At 39.1% G+C, this 27554-nt stretch overlaps 1 protein-coding gene across 1 annotated transcript in view; it reads left to right on the top strand.

Moving 5' to 3' along the window:
• Positions 1-10260: 10260 nt before the first annotated feature.
• The window catches only part of TMPRSS7 (transmembrane serine protease 7), a 31969-nt gene continuing 14675 nt past the window's right edge, over positions 10261-27554 (top strand). The window contains exons 1-9 of the mRNA XM_062515408.1: positions 10261-10367; positions 14136-14320; positions 15053-15183; positions 17488-17555; positions 18562-18755; positions 19594-19632; positions 23260-23488; positions 24841-24971; positions 26194-26306. Coding sequence (XP_062371392.1) covers positions 10306-10367; positions 14136-14320; positions 15053-15183; positions 17488-17555; positions 18562-18755; positions 19594-19632; positions 23260-23488; positions 24841-24971; positions 26194-26306 — 1152 coding nt within the window. The 5' untranslated portion in view covers positions 10261-10305. The remainder of the gene's footprint in view (positions 10368-14135; positions 14321-15052; positions 15184-17487; positions 17556-18561; positions 18756-19593; positions 19633-23259; positions 23489-24840; positions 24972-26193; positions 26307-27554) is intronic.

Below are 27554 nucleotides of genomic sequence, written 5' to 3'. Positions count from 1 at the left end.
TAAGAATTCCTCTTCTTGAAAATAAGACCAAACAGAATTCCAGGAACGTGTTCAAAAAGGTTAGCTTATTGTTCTAAAATGTGAGAGAAAGGGCAGGAAAAGTACTAGAAGCTATATAACACTAATTTAACAGTCTACAAAACTACAAGTATATGAAAAATACATGAAAAGCAAAAAATCTTCAGGCATCACTGCTGGGTACTTCCAAACTGAATTTTAAGAAAGGGCATGCATTGTCATCTTGTCAGCAAAGATGTGAGGTGGATGAAAGCTTTTTTGTTTGCACAAGAATCAAATAATTGCTCTGTTTCTCTCATTTCTTGTCAAGACATGGAAAGTCCAGCAAAAATGAGCAGGATTTGTTTTTTGGAGGAGGTTTTGCATTAGTGTCATTATGACTCAACGCTTCATTCTAAGTTTCTTTGTATTGGCTCCCACACATAATGTAAATGTAACTCTGCTGCTTCCAGCTCCTTCTAGCACTCAGCCCAAGTGTTGTTTTGACCAGGTTCTCAGATGTGCTGGAGGAGTCCTTGTACCCATGGATATGCCCCAGCACTCCCAGGGCTGCTGAGCGCTGGTTCTTTGTTGGCATGGTTCTTGGGAAAAGGGGCAAATCCCCTTCCTCATCTTCAGGAAAAGTCACATAAATTCAGGTCTGGATTTAAAGTACCAGGATACCATGACAAGATTAGTTTTCCAAGAGAATGAAAAAAAAACCTTTTGATTCAAGGAGGAAAAAATCAATAAGTCAGGTTTGGAAGGTACAGGTGGGAGATCAAGGGACTGTGCGGGTGTCAGGAATGTTCATCATCTCCTGGCATTCTTAAAAAGACATTTTCTCCAGATCTGCCACAACAGCTCTGACAGTGGTGTTAAATCAAAGCAGGGTTTCTTCGATTCCCCTACCTCAGAAGTGTATTTTGGAATATGGATAATGGTCAGGCTTAATTAAAGTTCTCAGTACTAGGGTATTTTCCAACCTAAATGATTGTATGATTCTGTGAAGATGAGCTACAGCTGGGTCCCCACACAAGTAGCAGCTGAAGAAGGTTTTGCTACTGAAAAGCAAGAGCTTGAGCTGTAGCCAGGTGAATTTGGCAGCTGGAGTGCATGAAGGAGCTGCAGTGAAAGGTTCAGGCTTTGCCTGAGGAGAGAGAAGGTGAGGTGAACAACACCCAGCCTCATGTGTAAGCTGAAGTAAACTTTGTGGTGGATTTTGCTCTAGGTTCAGGAAAATTAAGCCACAAGCACCAGAGGTTTACGTCCCAAAAGGAGGTGGAGGAGTCCTTGTACTTTATTCGAATAAAGGGAGAGGCCATGGGGCGTTTCCCCTGGGATCTCTCAAATTTTTGGAGGACACAGCCTCCTTTTTATCCTAATTTCCCTCTCTCTTTCCCCATGGGCTGAGGTGCTTGAGAGGTACAGACTTCCCAGAACGCCTGATTAACCTAAGATTCCCCTCTAATGTATAACCCTCCCTTTTAATTTTTAATTCTTATGGAATTCATGGTTTCCCCCCATCGTTTCTTCTATATTTCAATATCCAGTTTCATTTTTCAGCAAACCTACAGTTTGTTTGTAAAAGCAAATATCTTTTTTATGTTCATCAATCAGTGGAATTCTTCCCATTGTTTCTTTTTTTTTTCTCAGTGCTAGTTTTATCAACCAGCAGCCCCACAGTTTGTTTGTAAAGACAAATCCATCATTCCTCTCATTACTGCAAATAAAAAATATCTCTGCTCAGATCCCAAAAAGAGATCCACTAAAATCCTACTGTGTTTTGTAAGAAATTTACTTGGTTCTTGAGGTTTTTCTTAAAAGCACAAATCTTTTTTTTTTGTGCTGTGATATGTTTAATTATGTAAATCCTTGCCCCAGAAGTGTTGCCACAATGTGAGCTGTATTATGAGGTGCTAAGTACAATGACTAGAACAGAGATTTTTTTTTTTTTTGTGGTGGTGGGGAGGGTTATGCATTAATAAGTCAAGCTTTTCCATAATCTTTCAAGAAAGAATATGAGGAGAAGTAATATGTGAAAGTGACTGTTGTGGTATACTTCTGTGTTTTATGGATGTGAGACACCTGTAACCCATTGAATCAAAGTACATAGAAAAAAGACAGTGATGCTTTTATAGCAATTTGCTCTTCTTCTTCTTCTTCTTCTTTTTTTTCTTTATTACTTTTGTCTTTTTCACTTTTTTCTTGATACTTGGCATAGGATGAGAATCAAAAGCAAAATTACTACTTACAGCCTCTGTATTCTGCAAAACGAATCCATGAATGATTAAACAATTTATATGTTGCTTGCTTTTTAAGTGGGAGTTGTAAAATAAGGCAAGCCATAGTACTGCCATGTCACTGCAGCATGAGTGTACCTCACTCTGGCAGAATATGTTCTCTATTTAAAATGCCTGTCTCCATGTAATATGATGAGTCCCTTAAGAACTACCTTCCGCAGTTGTTCTGTGAATTGCACTCCTACTGGAGTCAAGTACATCCCGGCAAATTGGATTATTAGCTGGAGATAAATGGGCCCAGGGAGCACTTAACTACAGGAGCAGTGATGCTCTTGCCCTTTAGCTAAGTGTAAATGTTGGCTCTTACAAAAGCAGGAGGGATAAAGGAAGGAGATTTCAGCTCTGAAACATTGTCTTCTTCCTTTAAGAGGCTGTATACTAGCTATAATGGGGTGAATCATAAACCTTAGCATACATCTAGAATGAATCTTTAGTTTTGAGCACAAGGAATTTCAGAAAATGTTACGTACTTTATAGTGATTTTGAAATAAAAGGGGCATTTTAGCTTTGTATTTAGGAGAATCTCCTTAAAATGATGGTTCGTTTAATTGTATCATAGGTATAACACATGTGATCGAGGCTAGCAGAGAACAGTCAGCATGCTTTAAACTTCAAAACGTTGCAGTGATATTTTTACAGTATGAGAAGATGCAGGATGGAAATAGACGGGTTTATTTTTTTGCTTGCTGTGTCATGGTGGTGAGATGTGCTGTGTGGTCAGCAAAGCCTGCAGGAAACTGAACTGCAGTGGGCATGGCTGGCCTAGGGGGGACTGAGGAATAGAGCAACCTCTAATGGGCAGAGAAAATAAGAGAGGGTTTTTTATGTTGTTGGTTTTCTTACTAGTCCTAGGCTTAACATTGCTTAACTCTGAAAAGGGGATCAGATGCAGTCGGATAGCAAATAAAAACTAAATGCAAACATTTCCTACCTGCTGCTAACCTGCCTGTTTCATACAAGCGGTACATTTTTGTAAAAAAAAAAAAGGCAAATTAGGAAGAAACATTAATTGGGAAGAATAAATGGTTTTAAAGCTGCCTTTCCTGTAAACAGACTTCAAATAACCAGTGAAATACAGGAAAAGATAAAACACAGGAAAATATGGACAGAATAAAGTAAGTTCTTGGGAACAAAAGACTACAGTGGAGGGTAACCAGATGTTCCTTTAGGAAAAAGGAGTATCTCCCTCATTTGGGAGAAGAGGGAGATGAATGACCTCTACAAATGGAAACATAAGCCAGTCGTATTTAATGTCATCAATACCACCCCTTCTGTCATCAGAGGTCACCAGGGTCTTGAATTTTAGTTGTTCCTTTGGTCAATGTTTGTATAGGCTCAGTTAATACTTCTAATTTAAATCTATATATAGCAAGTGAAGGTGCAAGTCCGATCATCTCGGCTGGGAATGAGGGAAGGTGGATCTTCACACTCACATTAGTGAGAAGTTGCTCATAGTGGAGACCGGTAATGTGCATTGCTTAAAGAGAACTGGCATTTTCTCGTTTATTTGGCTGTGCTAAAATAAGGCTGAATGCACAGCAAAATGCACATGCTCTCTCCAGATTCTCCCCTCTGTGCAGCAGAGCTGCTGTGCTGAGAAAAACTCTTCCTGTGTCCAGCAGGAGCTACTCAAACAACAAAGAAATAAAAGACAGTGCTCTGACTAAGGTGGTTTTAGTCTAATATAGATGAGTATCTATCCATCAAAAGGCTACCCGGACCTCTAAAAGAAAAATTTTTAAAATTTGATGTTTAAGAATATGGTTTTGTCCCTTGGAGCAAGAAAAACTAACTCCAAAAATAGTTCTCTAAAGAACATTACTTATGAGCTTGGTGCTTGCAGCTACACTTTGTCCTTTGTGATCGAGGACGTGGCTATTGCAATGTGCTCAGCGTTTTACAGAATGTATGGTGTTTCCTCCCTTAGTATTCATTACAAATGCAAAGCACTTCTCAGACTGACTGTTGTGTCTGAGAGTTCTTTATAATCATCGTGAGGTGGGCTGCACTGAAAACGCAAGGTTTTAAGAAGACTCATTGAAAAATACAGTATTTATAACCAATTTGAAATAATGTACATACATCATGTGCATCATGTGTCATGTCTTCACCCCCCCACGCCCACCTCAAAGGGAAATTTGAGTTAAATATAGCCTTTAAAATATTATGAGAAAGGAGTCTGATAAATTATGAGGCTGAGGCAAGCTCTGAGATTTGATGCCTTGAACAGGATCCCAACCATGTGATGGGTTCAGTGTGTAATGAATACTCTGGAGGAGAAATATTGACAGCCCTGCATGTCACTTGCAAAACTAAGAGCTGAGACAACATGAGGGTGCACAAAATTCTGAGCTGTGTGAGCAGGGGTCCAGGCTGTCTTCATAGAAGTGTAGGCATCTTTTGTCTTGTTTATTATTGTTTCACGGCCATGGAAGTAAAAAAGGTGGTCCTGCCAGCATCTCAGATGATCCTAAATTAGCTCTCTGCTCCTTTTGACTCATCAAAACACCATGAGGAATCCATCTGGCATGTTAAAATAAATCCACTACAAGTCTGGACAGGCAAAAGGTAGGTAGGTAGCCAACATGGAACTTAATATAGGGAGCTCCCTGTGTCTGAAGGTCAAGAGACACAGACACTCAGCACTACTGTGTTACATGGAGGAAGTGCACTCTTTGCAGGTTCTGACATTACTGTACACAAAGGATTTAGTGTGAGGATCTTATCCCATGCTTTCCAGACAACAAAGGATATTGAAATTTTGCTGCTGTAGGCAGGTGTGGTTTATGTGGCCAGCTGCCTTTACTAGGCACTGTACTTGTACATGTGTGATCAGTTTGTGTGCTGTGATATCCACCTGATCCTTACATAAATCTCAGGTGACTTGCTTGATTTGGCAAATTACTGATAAGACTGATTTCCACAATGGCCTTGATTAGCTTTATTTTACCTTTTACAAGGTGATTTGCTTTAACACTGGGAGACTCCAAACTTCTTGAAAGAATGTGGGATAGGACCTGTTTATGGGGAAAACACGGTATTTAAATCCCAGCTAAAGCTTTCATCCAAAAAGCTGGCTCAAGTGGTGTTGCTGTGAGATGTTGGCTGATGGAGCTGGGTAAGAAGATGGTGCTGAAGAAAGGTTCACAAGCTCTTTGTGTTGAGGCTGTATGGAGTCAGAGCAGCTGGAAATGGTGTTTCTCTCTGCTGACCTACATGGCAGACACAAACATTAAAACCAAATCCCCTCAGCTGTAGTTCAAACTACAGTAATTTTTTTGCAGTAAATGTAAATGGAGCAGACAGGGCTGTAGCTCCCCCCTGTTTATAGCTCCTTAGTTCTTGCAATTTCTTCACGGGGCAGTGAATGTGTAAGGACACTGCCATATGCAGAACATGTCCATATCCAACCCTTGAAGTTCTGCTTCTCTAACCAACACACAAACAGCAATCTCTGAAAGGCAGAACCTAGAAGCAGGCAGAGGAAAAAAATCCAGCTTGTGTGGATCACAGTAACAAGTTTTATATTTAGACTTTCATTTGTTTCCATCAGTCCAGATCCTCTTATCTTCTCTCGGTCATTTCCCTGCACTCAGCCCAAGGGCATGAGCAGATATTCAGCTGGTGATCAACCCCTAATGAAGATTAGCATCCCTGCAGCTGAGATAAAGAAATTGCCTGCCGGTACCCAAAGATGTCAAGGTCAAAGAAGACTGCAGAGACCTAGGTAGAACATCAAGAGCATCTCTGGAAAAAAAATAATAAAATTTCAACCGGGCAGTTTGGTCAATAGGACCCAATGCAAATCTTGGTCAATTATATTCATGGTTAACAGCCCTCATCTTGACAGGCTTGTCTGTGCTTCTGTGTGGTTTTTATTCTGAACACCAGATTTTCCTTGTAAATTATCTGGGAATAGTAGAGCTATGTTATTCAAATACTAAAAATACTTTTGTGTAAACTTTTCTTTGTCAAATTAGGTGGATTAACTTCCTGGTGGGCCTCCCTGACAAGTAGGTTTTTTCAGCTCTTGATTTAAGCTCTTTAGGTCTTCTGGGTACTCTGCTTATCAAAAGCTTTTGTGGGTGAGGGATGACAGCAGCAGTGTCAGTCACTTCTAAGGATGAAATGTCAAGCTGCCCCATAACTCCTGAACAAAGAAACTGAAGCCCCAAACTCACCCAGTGAAAGACCCAGTGAAATAGCTTGCTTAATAGTTGAAAGTGCAAATAATCTAACTGCTTAATACTAGATTACTTTGAGTTACTTGCTTTAAAAAAAAAAAAAAAAAAAAAAGAAGTCTGTGTTGCTCCTTAACAGTTTGAAGTTGTACGGGCTTGCCGTATTCCCCCTGCCTGGATCATAACATGGAAGGACTGATAAAGTAGAAATAAAAAAATCACAGGTGGCATCAATGCCCTCCTGAAGTCTTTCATGTAAAAGTAATAAAGCCAATAAAAACTCTAGGGATTTGGGTTTGTTGGGGCTTTTTCCCCCCAGGCTCTTTTGGTCTGTCCTCCTACTTAGAAAATGGTCAGACTAATAGAAATTAGGGGAAACATCAAGACTTGAAAGGAAAGGGCATGGGTAGGTTTCTGAAAGAGAGAGGAGGGAAGACAAGGAGTTAAACTTCCAGTGCTGGTCTTCTCTCAGGGTATCTGAGATCTTCTCTGCCTAATTGCAGGGAAAATGCACCTGTGGAAAGGCAGAGCAAGTAGATTATATTAGTATTTTGCAGGGGCATTTGTTGGTGGCAAACACTGAGGCTAGGCTGGCATGGGGTTTTGTGTTTCCTGGGAATATAAACATGAGTAAGATATTTGTGGTTTGCTTGCACTAAACATGAGACTCACATCAGCTGGCATCTGTTGTGGCAACAGATATGACTGCTAAGAAAGTGAGATTAATTAACTAATTAAGGACCAGATCACCAGCTGAAGTGTGATTTGCAGGGACAGGCACAGGGACCTTCACCAGTAAAAGTGCTTTGACTTGGCTTGTCAGACCCTGCTCAGGCCTGACCTATCCAAGCACACCTGACAGAATATTCTGAAAGATGGGAGTTTACACATCAGGAAATCATCTGAAAAGCTACAAATGTGGCTTTTTCTTGGCTGAAGAGCTACCTGACTTGGCCTCTGTAGAGGGTGTTACCATTAGTTTGAATGCTACTTCAACTGGGTCAACCTCATTATTGCAGAAACTCTATTTTTTATAGTATTTATTTTATTGAAATGTGTGGCAGGTTTCATACTACTGTGATTGTCCTAATAAGTCATATTTAATCTAGCAGTATTACTCCATGTATGCTGTGTCAATATCGCTTGACTTGTTCTTTTCTCTGCTACACATAGCAGTTTCATATAAGCAAGAGAGAAATGGAGAATAAAATTGCTAGTGGCACCAATGAGCATTGAATAGTGCAAGACCAGTAACTGATGGAATAGCAGGGCTTGCTGTCCTTAAAATGGCACAGACTGATGAATGGATGTTGTGTCCAGAAGATGTGCTCACTTAGCGTTTTAAACTTAATTTAAATTGATATGATGCAAATAACTAAGCTATTCTCAGTCCGTTGTTGAGATGAAATAGCTCTATTAGCATTGCTATGCAAGATGGTCAGCTGCTTCTTTTCAGGTGATGTGCTCTGCCAGTGGCAGTTATGTATTGTTTCTGAATCCTTCAAGACAGCTCAATTGCCTGTAATTTCCAACGTGATTTTGTCTGTTGGAAAATGTTTTGTTGCCTCAGAGACCTCTAGTGCATAGTCAAGTATTGTCAGCAATCAGAAATTGAGTAAGAAATCAAAGAGAAGGAAAATAAATACAATACACTGTGATTCCAAGTTGAATCGCTAGATGGCAAAGTTCTGGAGAGCAAGCAACCTGGTACTCATTCAGTGGAGGAGGGGGGAAAAGGATTCAGAACCGATACTTAAGAATGGGTTACTGGACAGTTACTAATAATTTAGTAATTAATCTTCACCCACTTCCATATTTTGATAAAAGCATCACTTTATCTTGCTTGCAATTTCCACTTCTAAAAAGTTGTAATAGCATCCATGGTGTGCTGGTTCTGCCTTCGCTGGTGAAAGAAATGTATTCAAAATGTTAATGACCTGTGTGTATGCAGATCTTTGTAGACTACTAATACCACAGTAGTTATTACATGCTCATTGAAGGTAGAGATATTGACTTTCTCTATGTTCAAAATGAAGCTGAATAACAGCTGCCTTATTAGGAAGGACAGTTAAACCTTTCCTTCCTCTGTTGGAAGTAATCTCAGCTGAAATTCAAAGAAATTATTTGAGGGACAAAGAAAGGAATCAGACAGTGTGATTGTGTACCAATGAAAATTGATTGATTTAAGAATATTTATGAATGCTTCCTGAAATGTTGCTATAAATTGCCATTTAAGCTCCCGTTCAATTTTCACAGACATGTTAAAACCTGTGCTTTACCTGAGTTTTGATTAAAGAAAAAGAGATTCAAGCAGTATGTAACAAAGTTCTTACATGTAATAAAACTAGGTTGTAGTAGAATTAACTTTGCTTTGTGCAGGGACTTTCCTCCATGATTTCATGCAGCTTCTTAGGCATTTCTAGTAACCAATTCTGCCATACAAGCAAACTCTGTCACTTCTGATGTTCAGTTTGGAAAAAAATGTCAGGCTGAGGTTAGTAGCTCTGTGGAGCTCCCTGCTGTGTCAGTGGGCTGATGCTGTCAGGCTGGTTCTGGGCTCCCATCAGTTAAAGGAGCAAGAAGGCAGCTTTGGTCAGAAGGGAAACATTTCTGTTACACAGAGATGATTTTGTAGAGGATAGGTTTGGTAAGAGAACTGGTGAAAGTGTGATTCGTCATCCATGTTTTGACTGCTTCTCTGTCACCATCGTGTATAGACTCAGTCTAGAAAGCAAACTTGGATTTACATGCCTAAATTCTAGACCATCTAAGACAGGTGAGATGTGCCCTACCTCCCACCACCATAGCACTAGGTGTGTGCAGCACAAGACAAGCTTTTTGTCCTAGAAGGCTGAATTGCTGAATGCCAGCTTCCTCCAGGATACATCGATGTAATACAGACAGACATCTCTGCTCTGGCTTGAGGCTGTTTTGTGGATCCTCTGTAACCTTTCCCTTAATCAGGGACTCAGTGGGCTGGGGGGTGTCAATCGTCAGCACCATTTCTGAGGTTGACCCAAGGAAGGCATTGAGATTGTTAATCACTTAAAAGGAAAGACAGCTCTATACTTAGCAACCATTGAGGAAAGTACTGGTTTACATCCTCTATAAATATTTAATTAACGAAGACAATAGGACGGAACTGTTATAATGCAAGTGACTTCCTGCATCTGATTACAAAAAGGATTCTCAGTTTGAAGCCTGATCTATTTTAACAATAGGAAATAAGTTGCCTGGAACAGTTTGTTTTTCAGTTACAATAAAATAACCAAATTTGAGTGTTCAACAGGTACATTACAAAATTTTAGAAGAGAGTCCAAACGCTCATCTTGATTTGCTGTTGTTATCTGCAATTTTCAACACTCTCACTTAGGGTCTTACATTTATTTTCATTATTTCAGCATGGTTTTGCTCTCACTTTTACATTTTACTTGCCACTTTTCTTGTTCATGTAACTAATGTGACATTTTCATAGAATCATAGAATATGCTGATTGGAAAGGACCCATAAGGATCAGTGATGTATAGATTTTAGCACTGCAATTTTGTATTTTAATATTTCAGCTTTATAAAGACTGTGAAAAGCCTATTTTATCCAGTTGAATTTGAAGTCTAAAGTTACATGATATCAGTCTTCTAACATTTGCAAAGGTGCAGTAGGGCAGATGAGGTTACAACTGGAAACTCATCAAAGTAAATTGATGCCTCTTTTGGTCCTGGGCATTGCAATTAGCTGCCTTCAGCTTCACAAGCACAAGGGGTGCCTGAGAAAAGGTGCAAGGATCTTTCTCAGCTTCAACAAGTCATAAAATTAATTCTGCTGAAATGGATGAAAAAAATGATCCCCCAACAGCTAAACTTGAAGATGAAGTAAGAAGTGTAAGTAGGTGACTTAAACATTCTTGATTTTCTGTATTTCTTGACATTCTTATATGTCTTGTGACCTAATTCTCAAGTATCGAACTTAACATGATGGTTAGATTTGGTATAATTTTCTGGTTTAGAGCTCAGTCTGAAAATGTCAACATGTGTTTATCTCTGGATTGCTAATATTATGTATTTTCAGACAATTGAAATAATGGACATGTCAGTGTGACAACATAAATGCTTATATTGGTGCCATGCAGCATGTTTTTCCAAAAAGAAGATAACTTCTAGTCAAGAAAGGCAGCATAAAAGGAGGCAAAGTGTTTTGTTTTTCCCAAAGACAGAGAAGGGGATCGTTGTATGAGTGCTAACTCATGACAAAGATGTAATTAAATAATTTAGTGTATGGTGATAGTCAAATTGCAACGTTAACTGGAAACCAGTTCTAGAATACAAGAACTAAGCTGCACTAGAGTGGAAATCTGAATTGAGAGTTATGGTCCTTATTGAGAGAAGGGAGCATCTTAACTTTGCTGTCACTTTCCTCACTATAAAATGTTTGTGGTAAATTAATAAAACATATGGAAATGTTGATAATACAGCACACAGCATTCAGTATTCCTATGAATCGCATGTAACAAAGAGCTTTGTCATGGAAAGCTTGATACATGAATTGCTTTTTAAAAAAAAATAAGATGAGGATTACAGTAGATGCAATGAAGACAACAGTCGTTTCAAGTGCCCACTTATCTATTCAGTGATGTCAATGTTGAGTAATTCTTAACAATACTTGACAGGATTTTATTTTTAATAATAAATCTGTCTGTTTAGGTCTAGAGCTGCAAAAAGGAGTTACATGGGAAACTTTAATATAAAATATTATTGTGGGTATCTTGATGAAAGTGACCAAAATTTCAGAGGTCAGAACTCAGAATTCATTGAGCTGCCTCAAGCTATTGAACACCGGAGTGTATAAAGTAACTTTGTGACAATCCAGAGCTTTAAACAAGTGTTCATTTTCATCCTGAAGGAGAGACTCAATAAGGTTTGTAAAATACACAGCAGATGGGTAAATCAAGTGGAGAGCACACAAAACAAGTGCAGTTGATTACCTAGATAGAAGACAATAATCTGAAATGTTCCAGTTCTGTGTTTAAAGATTTTGTTTGAGGAAAATGTAGAGAGTCATGCTTAGTCTTTTAACTCTATTTGTTATTACTTATTATCAAGTTTTCTTCTCCTCTTAGACCATACTCCACTCTGAGATCAAAGATTGCTATCTGTTGTATTTAACTATGGGACCAGCAGGATATTTGAGGGGATGTTTCTTATTCTTCCTCTGAGGATACACAAAGGTCTCTTTTTGATAGTATTGCTAGTGCATAGTATCAGAGAAACATATTAAAAATGTGTTGGTGAAGACTTCTGCAGGTTTTAAATAAGAACAGTGCTAGCATCAAAACAAGAACAGATTTCTTGGAACATTGATCCTCTGAGGCTTGGATAACTCCAGGTGTGGGGGTTCCCTGACCTGTCTGGGCATGGCTCAGGTGCATGGCCCTTGTGGTGCAATACATTCTTCCCCTTCCCCCAGTGCAGCTGGAGTGTCCCCTGCTGCTGTAGGTGATTGCTGTGGCTCTCCCTTCCCTGTGCACCACTGAGACAAGTGTGGCTCTGTCTTGTCCATAGCCCACTTTAGATATGGAAATCTATAATTAGATTTACTCACACTGTCTTTGCCTTCTCGTCTCCTGCTGAACGGCCCTAAGGCTCTCAGCTTTTTGCTGTACATCACATCCTCCAGCTCCTTACCTCTGTGATCTTCCCCCGGAATCGCTCTGGAGTATCAACATCTCTCTTATCCTGATAGGCCCAAAGCACAGATGGGGGTATCCTACTGTTGAGCAAAAGGAAAGAAGCACTTATTGTAGGTTATTTCACAGCACCACCTTTGCAAATGGCTGGCAGTTGTGCTTGTCATTTCCTGTGTGTCAAGCTGCATCAGCACAGAGCTTTTGCAGCCACTGTATTAAACTTGGCATCCCACACTGAAAACTCAAGAGTGAAATTCTCAGCTGGTTTATCCTGACTTTTGTGGTCTTCTTTCTCATCAAGTGCAATATAATTAGTAGGGATGAAAAATGACTGTTGTGTCCACACATTTTAGTCTACAGCAGGTCACACTCTTTGGCGGGTACCTTCTGAGAGGTTTCAAACAATGCAATGCTGGCAAATAGGTGAGCATCTTGCTGCACTCTTTCTCCTCATCATCTATGTACTGTAGCTCTGCAGAGGCTAAAAAAGGGCCTGTTGAGTGCAGGGAACAGCTAGATCTGCCCAAGTCAGGGGCTCTGCTGTTTAGTGTGTCTCTTCTAGTGTGGTTGTGAATTCCTCAGTGTGTTTTATATGGGCACAGAAGGGGATAGGTGACAGGACAGCAGTTTGTCCCTCAGAGTGAGGCTGTCAGCATCTTGAGCAAATCACAGACCAGTTATCACTGGTTGTTGTCAGAGCTTTTTGATTTGCACTGCTTAGAAATGATGTACCACTTAGAGAGGCCTCTGAGTGGCATAAATTCAGCTGTGAGGTGAGGGAGACCTGCTTTGAAGATGCTCTTAAATTGAATCAAGCTGTTCCAAAAACAAGGAAAAATACCTATTTGTTTTGGTCTTCATCTTTAAAATGATGAAGTTCAGTTTAATTCTCATACATAGGACCTCCTGAGCCACGTCACTTTGTCTAAGACTGTTTTGTGTTTCACAGAAGATTGTGCACTAAAACCCTTGCTGCTGATTGCTGACTGGTGTTTGTCAACACCTCCAGTCATGGACAACCCACAACTTCCTAAGGCCACTCCTTGAGAGCTTCCCTCTCACTGGCATCAACATGTTTTTAGAGCATTTTTCCTGAATGCTCCTTGTTTATGAAGCAATATTATCTAACTTTCCCTTTAATTTTTATGTAAGGAGGAAATGCATGGTGGGTTTTGTTTTGTTGGGGTTCTTGTTTTTTTCTTGTAATTTAATTCTGGTGCAGCTGCCTGTAACAGCTAAAACTGTATTCATATCCAGGGCATTTGGTCAGTAATACTCTGAGTAGTCCAGTAAGTTTCCAGCTCAATTCTACAGAGATAAAACAATGAATTGACTTGAGAAAGGTGATTGAACCTCTGGCAGATGTCATGACAAACCATTTGATTGTGACAGGAGATACCCTAAGAGAGAATTTTATGAAGTGCCAGAGACTTCTTCATGCAGCTCTTGCTGTGCCTGCAGCAGCTGATAAATATTTTTTGTCTGCTTAAATGTGTTGATTATCTTCTGAGAGGAAAATGCCAGAGGGGTGGTGGTGGTGTCTCGTACAAATGGGCTTTCCAGAGCAGAAAAGCTGTAGGTACCTTATAGGAAGTGGAAACTACTCTTATAAATATAGAAATGGTCATGTTGGCTTTTGTACCTGGATGAGATGGTCAGGACATATTTTGGATCCAGCTTAGAAAATTTTGGGACTCTACTCAAAGTAAACTGTCAAGCATTTGGTTACCCAGGTGATGATTTTGTGTAGGTCCCATCTCAGCAAGACCTGTGCTGTGCTCTCCTATTCACTGGAGGTAACTTCTCAGAGGGAGCTAGATATACAGGAAGAGCCTGTCCATAGCCACTGCTCCACAGCCTGAAGGAAGTGGAGACTTTTCTCTGAGGAACAAATTGGTTGAGACTTGTTGACCAGTCGATTCCTGCTAGAAATATTCCACGATTTTTGTCTTTCACCTTATTTTAGGCAGCCAGCATTTCAGTCCAAATGGTATCTGCAGAAGACAAGTTGGCAAAGAGGATTCTGGCAAGGAAAAAGCATGACAAATTGAAGAAAAAAGATAAGTTGCTATGGAATTTTCAAAACAAAATAATTCTCTTTACCCTCATTCTATTCATTTTAGGAGTTGTAACCTGGACATTACTGTGGCTCTTCATTGGTGAGTTGCTGAAAGTTCATGCCAACTCCATATATCATTATCACCAATAATACTTTCAGATGACTTAAGGATCTCAGCTGTCCTGAAGGCTGTTTCTAAAATAAATGTGGAAATTTTAAAATGGGGGTCTGAAAAACTTTTGTCTTTGCTAAGACTTAATAAGTAATTAGAAAAGCTGGCTTTAGGGAGTGTGACTTTATTTCAGCATTATGCAAAATATTTTAATGTGCAAGCTGATCTGCACAGACCTGACAGGTTTTTATGAGCTCGATTCCTCAGAAATTTTGCCTTCCACTGTGTTTCTTGGACTTCTGAAGCTCAGGTAAGGCCTTTATTTTTCAGAATAGATTTAAGAAAGTAAAAGGGGAGTAAAATAAATATGTTTACAATTAAGCATTAAAAGCTGTGTTTTCGTCTTTAGGCCCCTGATTCTAATACTGTCTAAGATACCTTAGGGATGCTCCAGAATCTGGATGTTGATACTGCCTCCAGTTATGCTAGCTCATTTGTGTGGTGGTATCTTATCTTGTGTGTAGGTAACAGGAGTTCATTTAACCATAATTTGGTACACATACATCTAGAACAGTTTGGCTATAAAAGTGTAGTGTTCTTTGGGTAGTTGTTTCAAACTAGAAAGTAGATTTGGCCAAATAGATTAATTTGGTTTCAAATTTAATAAAAAACCTTCATTGTTATTAAAAAAAGGCTAACTGTCTTCTTTGTTTCTTGCAGTTCAGGCAGAAAACAAAGATGCACTGTATTTTGTTGGACTGTTTCGTGTTGCCAACATAGAGTTTCTTCCAGAATATAGGCAGAAAGAGTCGAAGGAATTCCTGTCTATGGCACAGACTGTGCAGCATGTGGTAAGATGGGTTGGCTGCTTGGTTAGCAAAAAAGATCAGAGCTGTGAACTAGTGATGTTCAGATGCCACTGGGGCTGCTGTGGTGCTCTTCTACCCCTTCCCCTCCAGAGGATTATGTGCAAGCAGTGGCTGTCTAGAGGTATGAAGGAACTGACTGCTTGCAGCTTGGTAATCACAAACTGAGTTTTGAATGGATCTGGTTTTTACATTTGACTTAAAATTTTACATACTTTCGCCCATAAATTATGATCTGTGCTAAAATTCTGAAAAAGTCCTTAAACTCAATTGCCACTTTTGAAACATCAAACAGATTAAATCTTTTACATTTACACTGGTAACTTCTGCTTTAAACTATCTGTAATTACCATAGGGATCACAAACATATTTACATTTACATTTCCTTCTGATACTAGGTATTGTAAAGACCATTATTCTTCCCAAATACCTTGCATTAGTCAAAGCAGAAATAGAACTCTGGATCAATAGCTGCTCTACAGTGGGAAGAAAGGGGTGGGAATCTTGGTTAAAAGGCAATTTGGCTTTAAAGACATTTGATGTAGGGAGCAAAAGTACCTTATTGCTAGGAACTGCAGTACTTTCCACATAAGGATTCAAGCAATGGTATGAAAACTGCTGAACAAAACCAAAAATAATGTTAGATGCAACCAAGAAATTTTTCAATAATTATTAATTGTCATCTTATAATGTGAAATAATGTTCCTGTTTTCCAGCTCATTCCAAGTCCTTCATACTAATCATTAAAGTTCTTCCAGATAACCATTATAGGGCATCACCTTTCCCTGCTCTCCATGGAGCAGCTCTAAAGTCCTGTATTCCCTATGTCTTGTTCTTCTCTCAGAGCATCCTGCCCTTGTCATACTTAGTGGAGAGAGGCAACAGACAGAAGGTGTTGAGCTGCCAGTGTCACCACCTCCTACGTGAACATTGCTTGGAATTTATTTTTTTATCTGTAAACTTTGCCTGAACTCATCAATGGATTTTGCATTGCTGAAACTGGCAACCTTAACTGTTGACTAAAATTGTTAGTAGACAAGTGAGGGGGGTTGGGATTTTATTTGTTGCTCTCCTCAAAACCCTTTTGTTAATGGCTTCTGGCCCAGAGACCCCAGGTGGCAGTAGGAAAACCTCTCAAGATAGGTTCTTTCCATTTGATAGTACCATTAATACATAAAATCCCTTGTACCTTAATCTGGAGAAAGCTTGAGTTCTACCCACCTTATTTAGGCCCTTAAAATCAGTGTTTAAACTTCCTGTTTCAAACTATGAAATCTAGAGCTTAATAGGGATGTGATTTTTACAGCCTTTGAAACACTCTGTGTCATAGTCCTTTGTGCATTAGTTTTAATCATAAAGCAGCAGAGTGAAGTCTGAACAGCTGGAGGTACATGCCACCTTGTGGCTTTGAACAGGAGGCAGAGAGAAAGGTTATTGTCACACTAGTATTGTCACAGCCCAACAACAGGGAGAATCAGGAGCTTGCTTCCCCCAAAGGCAGTCCTTCAGTAGGGAGCAGGCAGAGATTTTGCTTCTCCCGGTTTAACACTGTGTGTATTGGAAAGAAATATGTTAATACGAAGCTGTTGATGAAGAAAATAGACACAAATTTATCAAAATGCAAGAAATTCCAAGGAAACAATAAAAAAGTAATTCCTTGGCTGTGAGGGGAATCAAGCACTGGGGTTCTCATTCAGGGAAGATGTGGAGTCTCCATTCTTGAAGGTAATCAACTGGAAATGGCCCTGAGCAATGTGGCATAGCTGGCCTTGCTTTGAGCAGTGGGATTGGACTGGATGCTCTCCAGAGGCTCTTTCCTATTTCAGTCTTTCTCTGATTCTCCAGGAAAAGCTCTGGCATGTGCTGTTCACTGTACCTTAGTAACAACACCAAAAAAAAAAGTGGCGTGAGTGTGTGCATATTACTTGAAGTTTGGCCTTAAGTTTTAGCATCAGGATAGGGAAGCCCTTTGTGTCTGGGATTTTCTGGGTGAAGGATGTGTACCTTTTTAAAAATTCATTCATATGGAAACAGCATTACTGTATGTGTCAGCTGGCCATGGGCAGAAGAGTTGATGTTTCCTGGGAGTATTGGATTTGTTATGGGTGCATTGAAGAGCCGGTCTGTTCATCTCCTGTTCTGCCTACCTTGGCTGATGTATATCTGGAAGTGTGTGCATGTTGCATAATCTTGGTGGAAAACAGGTTGTTCGTAGGAAAGACCAGGCGTATAGCATCTCTCGGTGTGATTGATTTTCAGAACGCTAAATCTTTATACTTTGTCTTTCAGATTAACTTGGTCTACACGACTTCTTCTTTCTCCAAATTTTACAAGCAGTCCACTGTCTCAGAAGTCAGGTAAAACTGTGGTTGATGTAATTGCTTTTCTGCTGGGCAGTATATAATGTAATAAGCCCACAAAACAAGCTCATTTTTAATGATTATGATTCAAAGTCTTTGCTATGTACTTGAACAGGTAAGAAAATAGGTTTATAGCCCATACCAATTCACTTAACAAAAGTAAGGACAAACTAAAGTCATATAAACAGTTCTTTTTCTGCCAGAGATACAGATGCAAGATGAACAGAAGTAATGTCAATAAAGAGGTTTGGTGATCCTTTGGCTCATGCAGAAGTTTAACTAACCACTTAAACATGCTGTAGGAGCACAGCTCTCTTATTGACTAAATTGCACATATTTTGTAGGCAATGTTACGGAATAAAACTATTTTCTATTTAAGGAGCAGGAAATACCTATGCAATACAGTATTCTTACTCTAATATTAATGTTTGCAGCTAATGTTAGATGTTTGGTTATTTCAATCCTCTTGAACCAAATACAGTTTTGGTTCAGAAGCTGGAGGTTTCTAGGCTGTGTTTCATTTAAAGGTCTTTCTCCCCACTAAGGAGGTAGAGATTAGTGATCATACATGGCCTCTAATGTGTTACCTAAATAGTCTGGGAATCATGTGCTCCACAGTGCAGGGTGAGACATATATCAGTGCAGAGCTCTATGTTCCTGGAGAGGATAATTCTGTTTCTGTTCTACTGTGTCTGTTTTGATCTTTAAGAAATAGTCCAGCTCTAATTCATGTGTAGACAAAGTGATTTCCATAGATATCAAAAGTTAGGAGCCCTCAGGAAATCAGCCTATTGAATATTCCCAACTGATGTGAACAGTGTGTTTTGGGGTTTGCCTTGTTTGTTTGCTTTTTAAGGGGAAAATATACATTCAGTGGGTTAAAGTAATTATAAAATATGGAAATGAGCCATGCACTTCTGAATTTGCACTTCAGAAGCTTGGGCTAAGAGTCCAGTCTTCAGAGAACTTCCAACAGGATGACAATTTGAGCTCTTTATTTCAGTAACAACAACAATGGAGGCCTTCTCATTCATTTCTGGATCGTATTTGTGGTACCACAGGCGAAGGGACAAGTGCTGTGTGAGGATTGTGTGGCTGCCATTTTAAAGGATTCCATTCAGACAAGTATCATTAACCGGACTTCGGTGGGAAGTCTCCAGGGCCTTGCAGTTGACATGGATTCCATTGTCCTAAGTGGTTAGTACTAGGATATATCCATATGCTTGAGGAAATGCTTCACTGAGCAAACATTTTTATCTTGGAGTAGCAAATTCTATAAATAAACTACAGTCTTGATCCTGTATCTCTAGCTTCTAATACTAAAATTTTAATAGGAAAAAAAAATGAGAAGGAAAATAAAAATGAGACTTGAGGTTAAATCAAGGTACAAATTGTCCTTATAAACAGTGGTTGCAAAACTTCCTGTACTGGGAGTGTTTATGTTCATAGTCAGGAGGTAAGATGGATACCTTTGTAGGCAGATTTGCATTAGTCTTTGATTTTAAAAGCATAAAAAGAAGAAGGGTTAAGTTGGATCACTTCATTGAAAATAAGACTCTTATCACTTCTTTAATAAAGATTCAGGAACAGATTATAATGCTGCCCATTTGTTAAGTATTTCCTGTGCCATTCCTGTCTGGGGAACAAATTCACAATGTGTGATTCAAGCATGTTTAATGTATTTATGTACAAAACATTTAATGATTGTCCATTCTAAGGACATCAGACAGAACAATTCTGTCAAACTGAAAGCTGAGAGAGACTTTGTGGCCAAGGATGAGAAAATGACCTCCTGGCTACCTTTTCCCAGTCTTTCAATTGACTTTGACTGCTTAATTGTCATGCAGCTTCTTCTTGCCCCACCTCCAAAGCTACTTGCACAATTTCCAGAAATGAGGGGGGCCATGGCAACCCCCCTCACTAAGAGAAGTGTTTTGTCCTGTTTGTTCAGTGTTAGGACTGAGGTGTGATTGAATTAAACCCCGAATTCTGGATTTCAGGCAAACAAGACTCACACAACTCTTTTTCTATGCAGCAGGTCTTCGCTCAGATTATTGGTCAACAACGGGAACAGGTAATTCACCATTTTGGCAGCTTCCTGCAGAAGAAATGTGGAGAACAAAGCTTTTGATTCATGACTTGGCCTTAAAGATACTGTTCAGTGTTAATTTAAGAGGGCTAAATTCTGTCCTGGCAGTTAAGTCCTGGCTTATTAAAAGAATGGCCAATAATCTTGCATGTAACGAATACAGAAGCTGTTTACCTTTAATCTGCCTGGTAGATTTTTAGATGTTCCTGGTGACATAGTAGGAAATAAACTAAATCAGGGGTTTGCTATTTACTGTGTTGACCAGCAGATTAACATTTTCTAAACTGAACAGTAATGAATTTAATACACTGAAATAGAGCAGTGCTTTTGTCCATCCTTTATCCACCTTAACTCCCTTTTCTCCAAGGTTAATGGTGAGTTATTCTTTTGAATGCATTCCCTAAAAGTAATTACTTTAGACAGTTGACTTTTGCCAGGGTTGTGGGAAACACTATTTGTAGACCTGCTTTGTTTCATGGTGAAAAACCCCCAGAAGGGTTCTTTTCCAGTGTGAGAAGCACTGAACAAGCAGGTCAAAAGTACAGTACATCTGCCTTTACTAGTACATGGAGTAAGTACCTACAAAAAATGTCCTTCTAGGCTGAGCAATAGTGCTGCAGCTCTGGTGCAGACACCTGCTAAGACTCTGTTGGGCCAGCAGTTATCAATCAGCTGGGCATGTGTCTGCCTCCCTTGCTCCTTGACACAGGCTGACTTTTCATCTTGGGAAGTTGCACTGTTTTGGTTTCTCAAGGGCTTTATAGCTTCCCATGTTTGTATTTTTCTTTCCTGAGACATTTTGTTGCATTTCTGTCTGCGATTTTCACTTCTGTTACCTTGCAAAGGTTTTAGCTTGCGTATCTTTTTCAGAATCCAACACCTACTTTTTCCATGCAGCCAAGTCAAGCTTTCCTATTTCTAAGGTCCACAGACAGACTTCAGATCACAGAGTGTGGGCCAGGGTTTGCAGTGTTTAAATTGCTAGCAGCCCATAATTTATCAAAACTCAAATCAAGGTTGCTACAGCATTCACTTGTTAAAAGCCTCCTGACTTGAACTGAAAAGCATAACAATATTGGCTTCCCTTGCATCTCATTTACAGGAATTTTATTTCTATAAAAACTTTTATGTATTAGTGTTTACTTGCATAGCAATTTCATTTCCCAGTTCAGTGTTTCAGGGTGGAGAAATTAGCACAGTTGGAACTTGGTTACAATCTATTCCAGAACGCAGCCCCTAAAACAGAAGAAATTAAGAAGAGCACAACACAAATATTGTTGCTAAGGCTTTTTAGGACTTACACGGTATCTTTCACATGAAGGGAGAAAGATGGCCTGCCATATTCTAGACCTCTTTCAGAGACCTTGCATGGGCAGCCACAGGTGTCAGCTGGTATCTATGGGAAGCATGGAGCAGGTATGTAATGAAGTTTCTGGACATAAACAACACGGATGGCCACAGTAGTTGAGAATCTTATGTTGGTGCAATTTTATTTGTTGGGGCTCTTTGGCTGTGTCTGTTTGGAAGTATGAAATGTGATGCAGAGGTGAAAGTGAACATGCATCAACACAAAAAGGATGAGCATTGTCAGGCTGTATTTTGAGAGCAGTGGAGTTAACTTTGAGTATGGAGATGTGCCCAGAGGTTGGTTGAGGCACAGACTTGGAGTGCAGATTTAGTGAAGAGTGGTGCTGGAGAGGAGACTTGTGGACATTTGTGTGATGTGAGGTTCTCGCACTGCCGTAATATCTGGCTGTACTGGGTTTGCTTGGGTAAAGGCTTGATCCAGCTTTGGTTTCAAGCCAGCACGCTTGAACTACATGTAGTTCTAGAGTCATCTCTGAATTCTCTGGAATTCTCTGTGCTCCATAGCAGCAGCAAGCTCATCCCATTATTAATTATTTAGTAGAAATAATGGTAGCTACATAATTTTAGAGATTATGATCAAAGTTGGCTCTCCTAAGGGTGACTAAATAAGCACAAAAAACTACTATAAAAAGAATGTTGTTGGGAAGAGATAAGATGAAGGAAGAAGGCAGAACAATGACTTAAACAAAGCTTTTAATAGTTATAACTGTATTTCATTTTACTGTTATAACTGTAATTAATTTAAATGGAATGTGACCCTTACAGACTGTTCATAAACATTCTTAGCATTAGTTTCAAGGTTGTAGTTTAGAAGTGGAAGTTGGACAAAACCTGCCACTTCCTGGCTTGATTAACTACTGGTCAAAAGGTCAACATTTAATTTGAGTCAATTGTTAGTAAATTTTCACAGTGCTCTAATTAGTGTTCCATTATGGTAACTATTTCAGAGACTTATGTTTGTAATAGGCAGAAACTAATGCAAATATTAACTTTGGATCTTATTCTCCCTAATTTGCATTGTCCTTCCTTCTCACCTTTCAAAGAGCTATGTTAAGAATTTTAGATATGACCAAACAAAAATTCCCTAAGCTTTTTGCTGACTGCAAGATGCAATGTTGAATTGAAATAAAGACCTCAATATATTTTATTTGGAAATTGAATTTGTTTCAGCTTAATTAGAAAATTGGATGCAAGTAGGGTAATGTTCTTCTTATCATTGCTTAAATTATGACACTAATTTTTATCCTTTTTAAATAAATGTTGTGTAGGGTAGGTTGCATAATTTTTATTTCACAGTATTTCCATTCCTAATGGTGATTTGTAACCCTGCAAAGATGTTCAGGACTGGGCAGAACAAAGTTCTGGTCTGAATTAATTTTGATCCTTCTTTGAGTAGAACGTTGAGCAAGAAAGGTCCTAGCATCCCTTCCAAATTGAAGGACTTGGTGCATCTGAATTCGTTGCTAGTTCTTCTAGCTCATGTCATGATAAAACATCAAAAACCTCGACATTTAATCAATAAAAAAGCTGAGGGGATACAAATGTGCAACTGCATTTTTGCTTTGGTTTTATGTGTTTTAAATATCCTAATGCCCATAGGGGCAAGCAGTTCCTTTATGCTTTGAAAGTAGATGTGTATCTCCCAGTGAAGAATTAAGTAATTTATCCTCTAGAGATTCTGCAGGACTTTAACTGCAAATTGTACAAAATGGCACTGCTTTATTGCAAATATCCTGCAAGAACTGAATTACAGCACTGCTGGCAATACTCTGTGCTTTTTATGAACAGACTGCTCTTTGAGCACAGAGCTGTAACTAAGATGAAAACAGTGAGTGGCACAGACAGCCAGGAAGGGACGTTTCATAGGGTCAAGGGGGAATGGCTTTAAGCTGAAAAAGGGCAGGTTTGGGTTTACGGTAGGAAGAAATTCTTTACTGTAAGGGTGGTTGCCCAAAATGGTGGTAGACAGCCCTTGGAAGTGTCCAAGGCTGGGTTGGATGGGGCTCAGGGCATCCTGGTCAAGTGGAAGGTATCCCAGTCATGGCAGAGAGTTTGGAACCAGATGATCTCTCACAACCCAAACTACTCTATGATTCTATTATTACTTTGTTTTCCAAGTTAGATATGCTTCCATATTTTGCCTTAGTTTAACGCAAGTTTTAGGATTTCTTGTTTTAATGCCACTTGGATTTAGGGGTTTTGGAGTGATTGCACCCAGTGTTGAAGAATGTGACATTTTCACAGGAACAAATTGCATGTATGACCTCTATGCTGACCAACTACACGAGCACTTTCCTCTGGATACACGAGCTACCTCAGAGGGAACAATCTGCTATTTTAAGCTTATTGCATCTGTGGGCCACCTTCTCCGCCTTTCAATAGTATCCCTTCAGATTGAAGCAGATAACTGCATCACTGACTCCCTCACCATTTATGACTCTCTGATGCCAATCAAAGATAAGATACTCTACCGGTGAGTATAAATTTCTATTAAGAATTAATTGGCAACTTTTGATTTTCTTTTTTTTCTGAAGACCCACCATATTCATTTTTTGGTTAGTTTGGTTTTGTTAAAATTGTTCTGATCTTCATGTATTACTCACATATCACCTGACAAAATTTCTTGGATAACTTACCTTGCTACTAAAAGGGGAAAATTTCTTCAATTTTCTCACTTTTTTTCGACTGGAGTGCATCTTCACCTAGCTACAGACCTAGGAAAAATTCACATGTTACAAAATGCGCAAAATGTTCTGTTTCTTATCAGCAAACAGATGCTGACTAAAAGAGAATGTCAAAATTTCCTCCCTTAAGCAAACTATCCTGTATCTGAAAAGATGTTATTTTCAAATAAAGACTGAAATTCTGAAACTAAGTCTCGTGATTTTCACTTACTGACATTCACAAGTTCACTGCTTTTTTTAAACCACTCTGTTTAGAAGGTTGTAAAAATCTTGATTTGAAGCTGTGATGGGCTGAGGGATGTGAACTATTACTCCTTCTCTTCTCCTGTTCTCCTGTTCTCCTCCTCTCCTCCTCTCCTCCTCTCTTCTCTCATAATCCATTATGCTTGCTTAGGGACTTTTTCTTTTAAATCTCTGATAATTATTTCCATAGGACTCTGTAAGTCAAAAGGAAACAACAGCACCTTCATGAAGTAGACAAAAACTCAGTGTTTTTACCCCAAAAGCCTTTTCTTTGGCATTTCAGTCTGTGTGTAAGCTTCAAAACCAGAGCATTGGCTTTTCAGTCCTTTTTGAGAGCTGTCCTGTACTAGTCTTTATCTCCAATTGACTTGGATGGTGTTCACTTACATGTTAGCATCTGTAGAGGACTGAAGATGTCTGCTAGGTAACGCATTTCGAAAATGTTTTTCTTTCTTTTAATGAGACTTCTTGATTGGCTCATGTTCTAAATTTCTGACTTGAATAACTTTCTCGTCTTTCCCAATCCCCAACAAGAAGATAAAACTGTCGGTCTAATAAAATAAGATTTCTCTTTCTTCCAGCTTTTCATTAATTTTGACTTCATTCATTTTTACTGGGAGTGAAGGCTGAAAGCCATTATCCCATAGAGTGAACCATTCCATATTCATTTTCATGTTTGCAATTTCCTTCTTTTGGTAAGAAGGATTTCCAATATTGGGTTTCTAACTGGCCTTGTAACAGGTACTTTTGTGCTCAAGAACATGGAGATTTGACTGGACTTTGAAGTAGGTAAGATCTCAGCTAGTGGGAAATTTATGCATAGAGTGAGAGTAATGTGTTAGGCTTTTCAATTTTTAAGTGATTGCTTATGTATTTGCTCTTCTTTCTTCCCCCTCAGAGCCTGTGAACCAGCTGATTCATTGGTGTCACTTGTGTCCACAAATAATCTCATGCTAGTAATATTTAAGGCGGCACAAATAAAGGAGCAAAAGGAATTCCATGGCTATTTTGAGGTCATTACACAAGAAAGTAGGTTTGCTCTCTGTTTGGAAGTGTGTTTATTATATTGTTTCTTCTAAGATCCTGAAATGTCTTGTGTTTCTGTCTATGGAAAAATGATTCCTGTATCTGAGTTTCTTCTTTTTACAGGTGCCTGTCTCCCCTTCATCTCCTCTGCATTACTGTGTGCCTTCCTATCGAGTAATGTAAGCTGATGAGAGTAGTTGTGAATTATGAAGGTAAAGGGCTGAAAGCTGCCCTGAACTCAATTGGTGAGAACTGCAAAGTGCCAGTAGATGGGGCTGTTATTTCAGGTGTAGCAGTGGTCTCCCTTCTGCCTTGGGACTCCGGGATCATGTTAAAGGTGGAAGGATGGCAGCGTTAAAAACTGCTTTCAGAAAATAAAGCTTCAGTTGCTTTGTCTGCATTTTGCTGTCTGTCCCTGCCTCCTCAGGAACACAAAAGAGTCAGTAACGTTTGTACAGCAAGTCCACGACTTTATTGCTTTAATCTTTAAAACATAGTCACAAATATTACAAGGAATATCAAGCTAGTGGCACAAGGAGAAAAATCTCACACAACTCAGTGCAGGGAAATTCAAGCTGCTCAAAAAGATGCTGCATGCTTTTCATGTCGACAATAATTAAGCATTAATATACCATCATAAAAGCATGTGATAAATTCTCCTTGATAATTAACTCCAAGTTCTGTGTGGGTTGTGGGTAGGTTGGTTGGTTCTCTTTAAGTTCAAGTCTGGGTTTTCGTTGTTCGTTTCTCCATGTGTGTGTGAGTTTGTCTTTAATGAAATCTGTGAATCCATTGAGCTGTCATAAGAGAAAGTTTTGGTGTCCAGGAGCCTGGTTAGTTTAGTGTCTTGTCCATTTCACTTCTAACTGGCTGCTTTCTCAGACTAGAGGTCCCTGTTTAGTGCTGTGAATGCACTATGGATGCACTGATATTCTTGTTTGCAAAACTTTCTTCTGTGAAATAACATAGATAAACTTTACAGTGTGTTCTTCTGGTCCTGCAGAGCTCAGCACTCATCCCTGGATCATTACATCCTTTGTCTTCTGTGTGCATCATTGGAAAGGGTCTCTTTTTACAACTTGAATCCAGCTAAATATAATTCCTCACCTGCCCAGCTTGGCAGTGACAGATTTCTGATAAATTTGGATGCCCACTGAATAGCTTTACTGAAAATATATCAAAGTTTGCCAAATTTTGCCTCTTTTATCTTTTTATTCCCCCCTAGGATGTGGAAAAGCAATAGTGACAAAAGAGGAAACTGGCTATGAAGGCAGAATCACAAGTCCATATTACCCAAGCTATTATCCTCCAAAGTGCCTGTGTGCATGGAACTTCCAGGTAACGTGATTCTTTCTCTCTTTAGGCACTGCTGTGTGTTTAGGGCACATAGACCTAAAGTAAAGCAGAAGGGATTGAGTTGGTAGTAACTGCATCTTCCCACATGTAGTAGTTTATAGAAATGGCATTGCTGAGTAGCTGGCTGTGCTCAGGTGTTTTGTATCAGTTTTTTCTCTTTCTGTGCACTTTTTTTTAAGGAAGAGAACATAGTTTCTAAGCTGCCCTATTACAAATGTGAAGAGCTAAGATAAGTTTTGAGGTTAGCCTGCAGGATTACTTCACGGCAGGCAATGTAAGGCTTGACTGTTTTCTCTGTTTCCTCTTTTCCCACCCCCCAGAAATTTGGATTAAAAGTATGCACAAAAAAACTCCTCTAACCTAGTTATTACTGCCACTTCTCTGATATCTTTTAATATGCCTAATACATTTAATTAAAGTATATAATATATATATAATATGTTATATATAATATATAAAGTATATAACCAAAGTCTTCAGAATGGTCTGTCCTATCAGCACAATCCCATAGACTGTTTTTTTTAATTTGGTGTCTTTTTTTCTGCATCTTTTCAAGTACCCTCCCAAAAGCAAATTGCTGAGAGTTGACACTGTTTTAAAGTAATTCTGTTTTCTCTGTCATGATTGTTTCCTAATTAAAATAAGGTCTCTGACTTAGGGTTTGCCCTTCAGTGTTTTCCTCTCTAAAGAATATAGCAATGGATATGATGAGGTCCACTGTTTACCCATCTTTCTGCTTATGTTACTCATCACTTGTTAAGCTAGTGACTTCCCACATTGAATCACAGCAACATAAATTAGGTCCAGCCAACCATAACCTACAACCTCTTCCCCTTCTAGAATGATAAGGTGATTTTTTGGGGGGGACTAAATTTACGATCTTCAGTTCACCCTGGACTTCTGACAGAAAGGTTTATTGCTCAAAATCAGTTTCATTTTCAATACTGTGTTTTTGTGCAATATTGAAACTTCACTCATTTCCCAAGTTATATTTTCTGTAAGAGAGAGAAAGAAAGATTCTAATTTCTGGATTTTTGCCCTGAATCAGCCCTTGTTTTTAAATGAACACTGCCTTGCCTTGCAAAAAAAGGTTCATTTCCTTTTAAGAAAGGAGTTTCCAATTAAGTACGAACACTCGTGATTTTGCTGGGCTCAGAAATGTTTTGTAAAATACTAAAGAATGCACGGCTGAGTAGGTGCTAGCAGAAGACTACAGTATTGTGGTAGAAG

This window comes from Cinclus cinclus, chromosome 2, assembly GCF_963662255.1.
Source record: "Cinclus cinclus chromosome 2, bCinCin1.1, whole genome shotgun sequence".
In the NCBI taxonomy this organism is placed as follows: domain Eukaryota; kingdom Metazoa; phylum Chordata; class Aves; order Passeriformes; family Cinclidae; genus Cinclus; species Cinclus cinclus.
The sequence above is the reverse complement of the archived record's forward strand: the minus strand, read 5'-3'. Positions and strand labels throughout refer to the sequence as shown.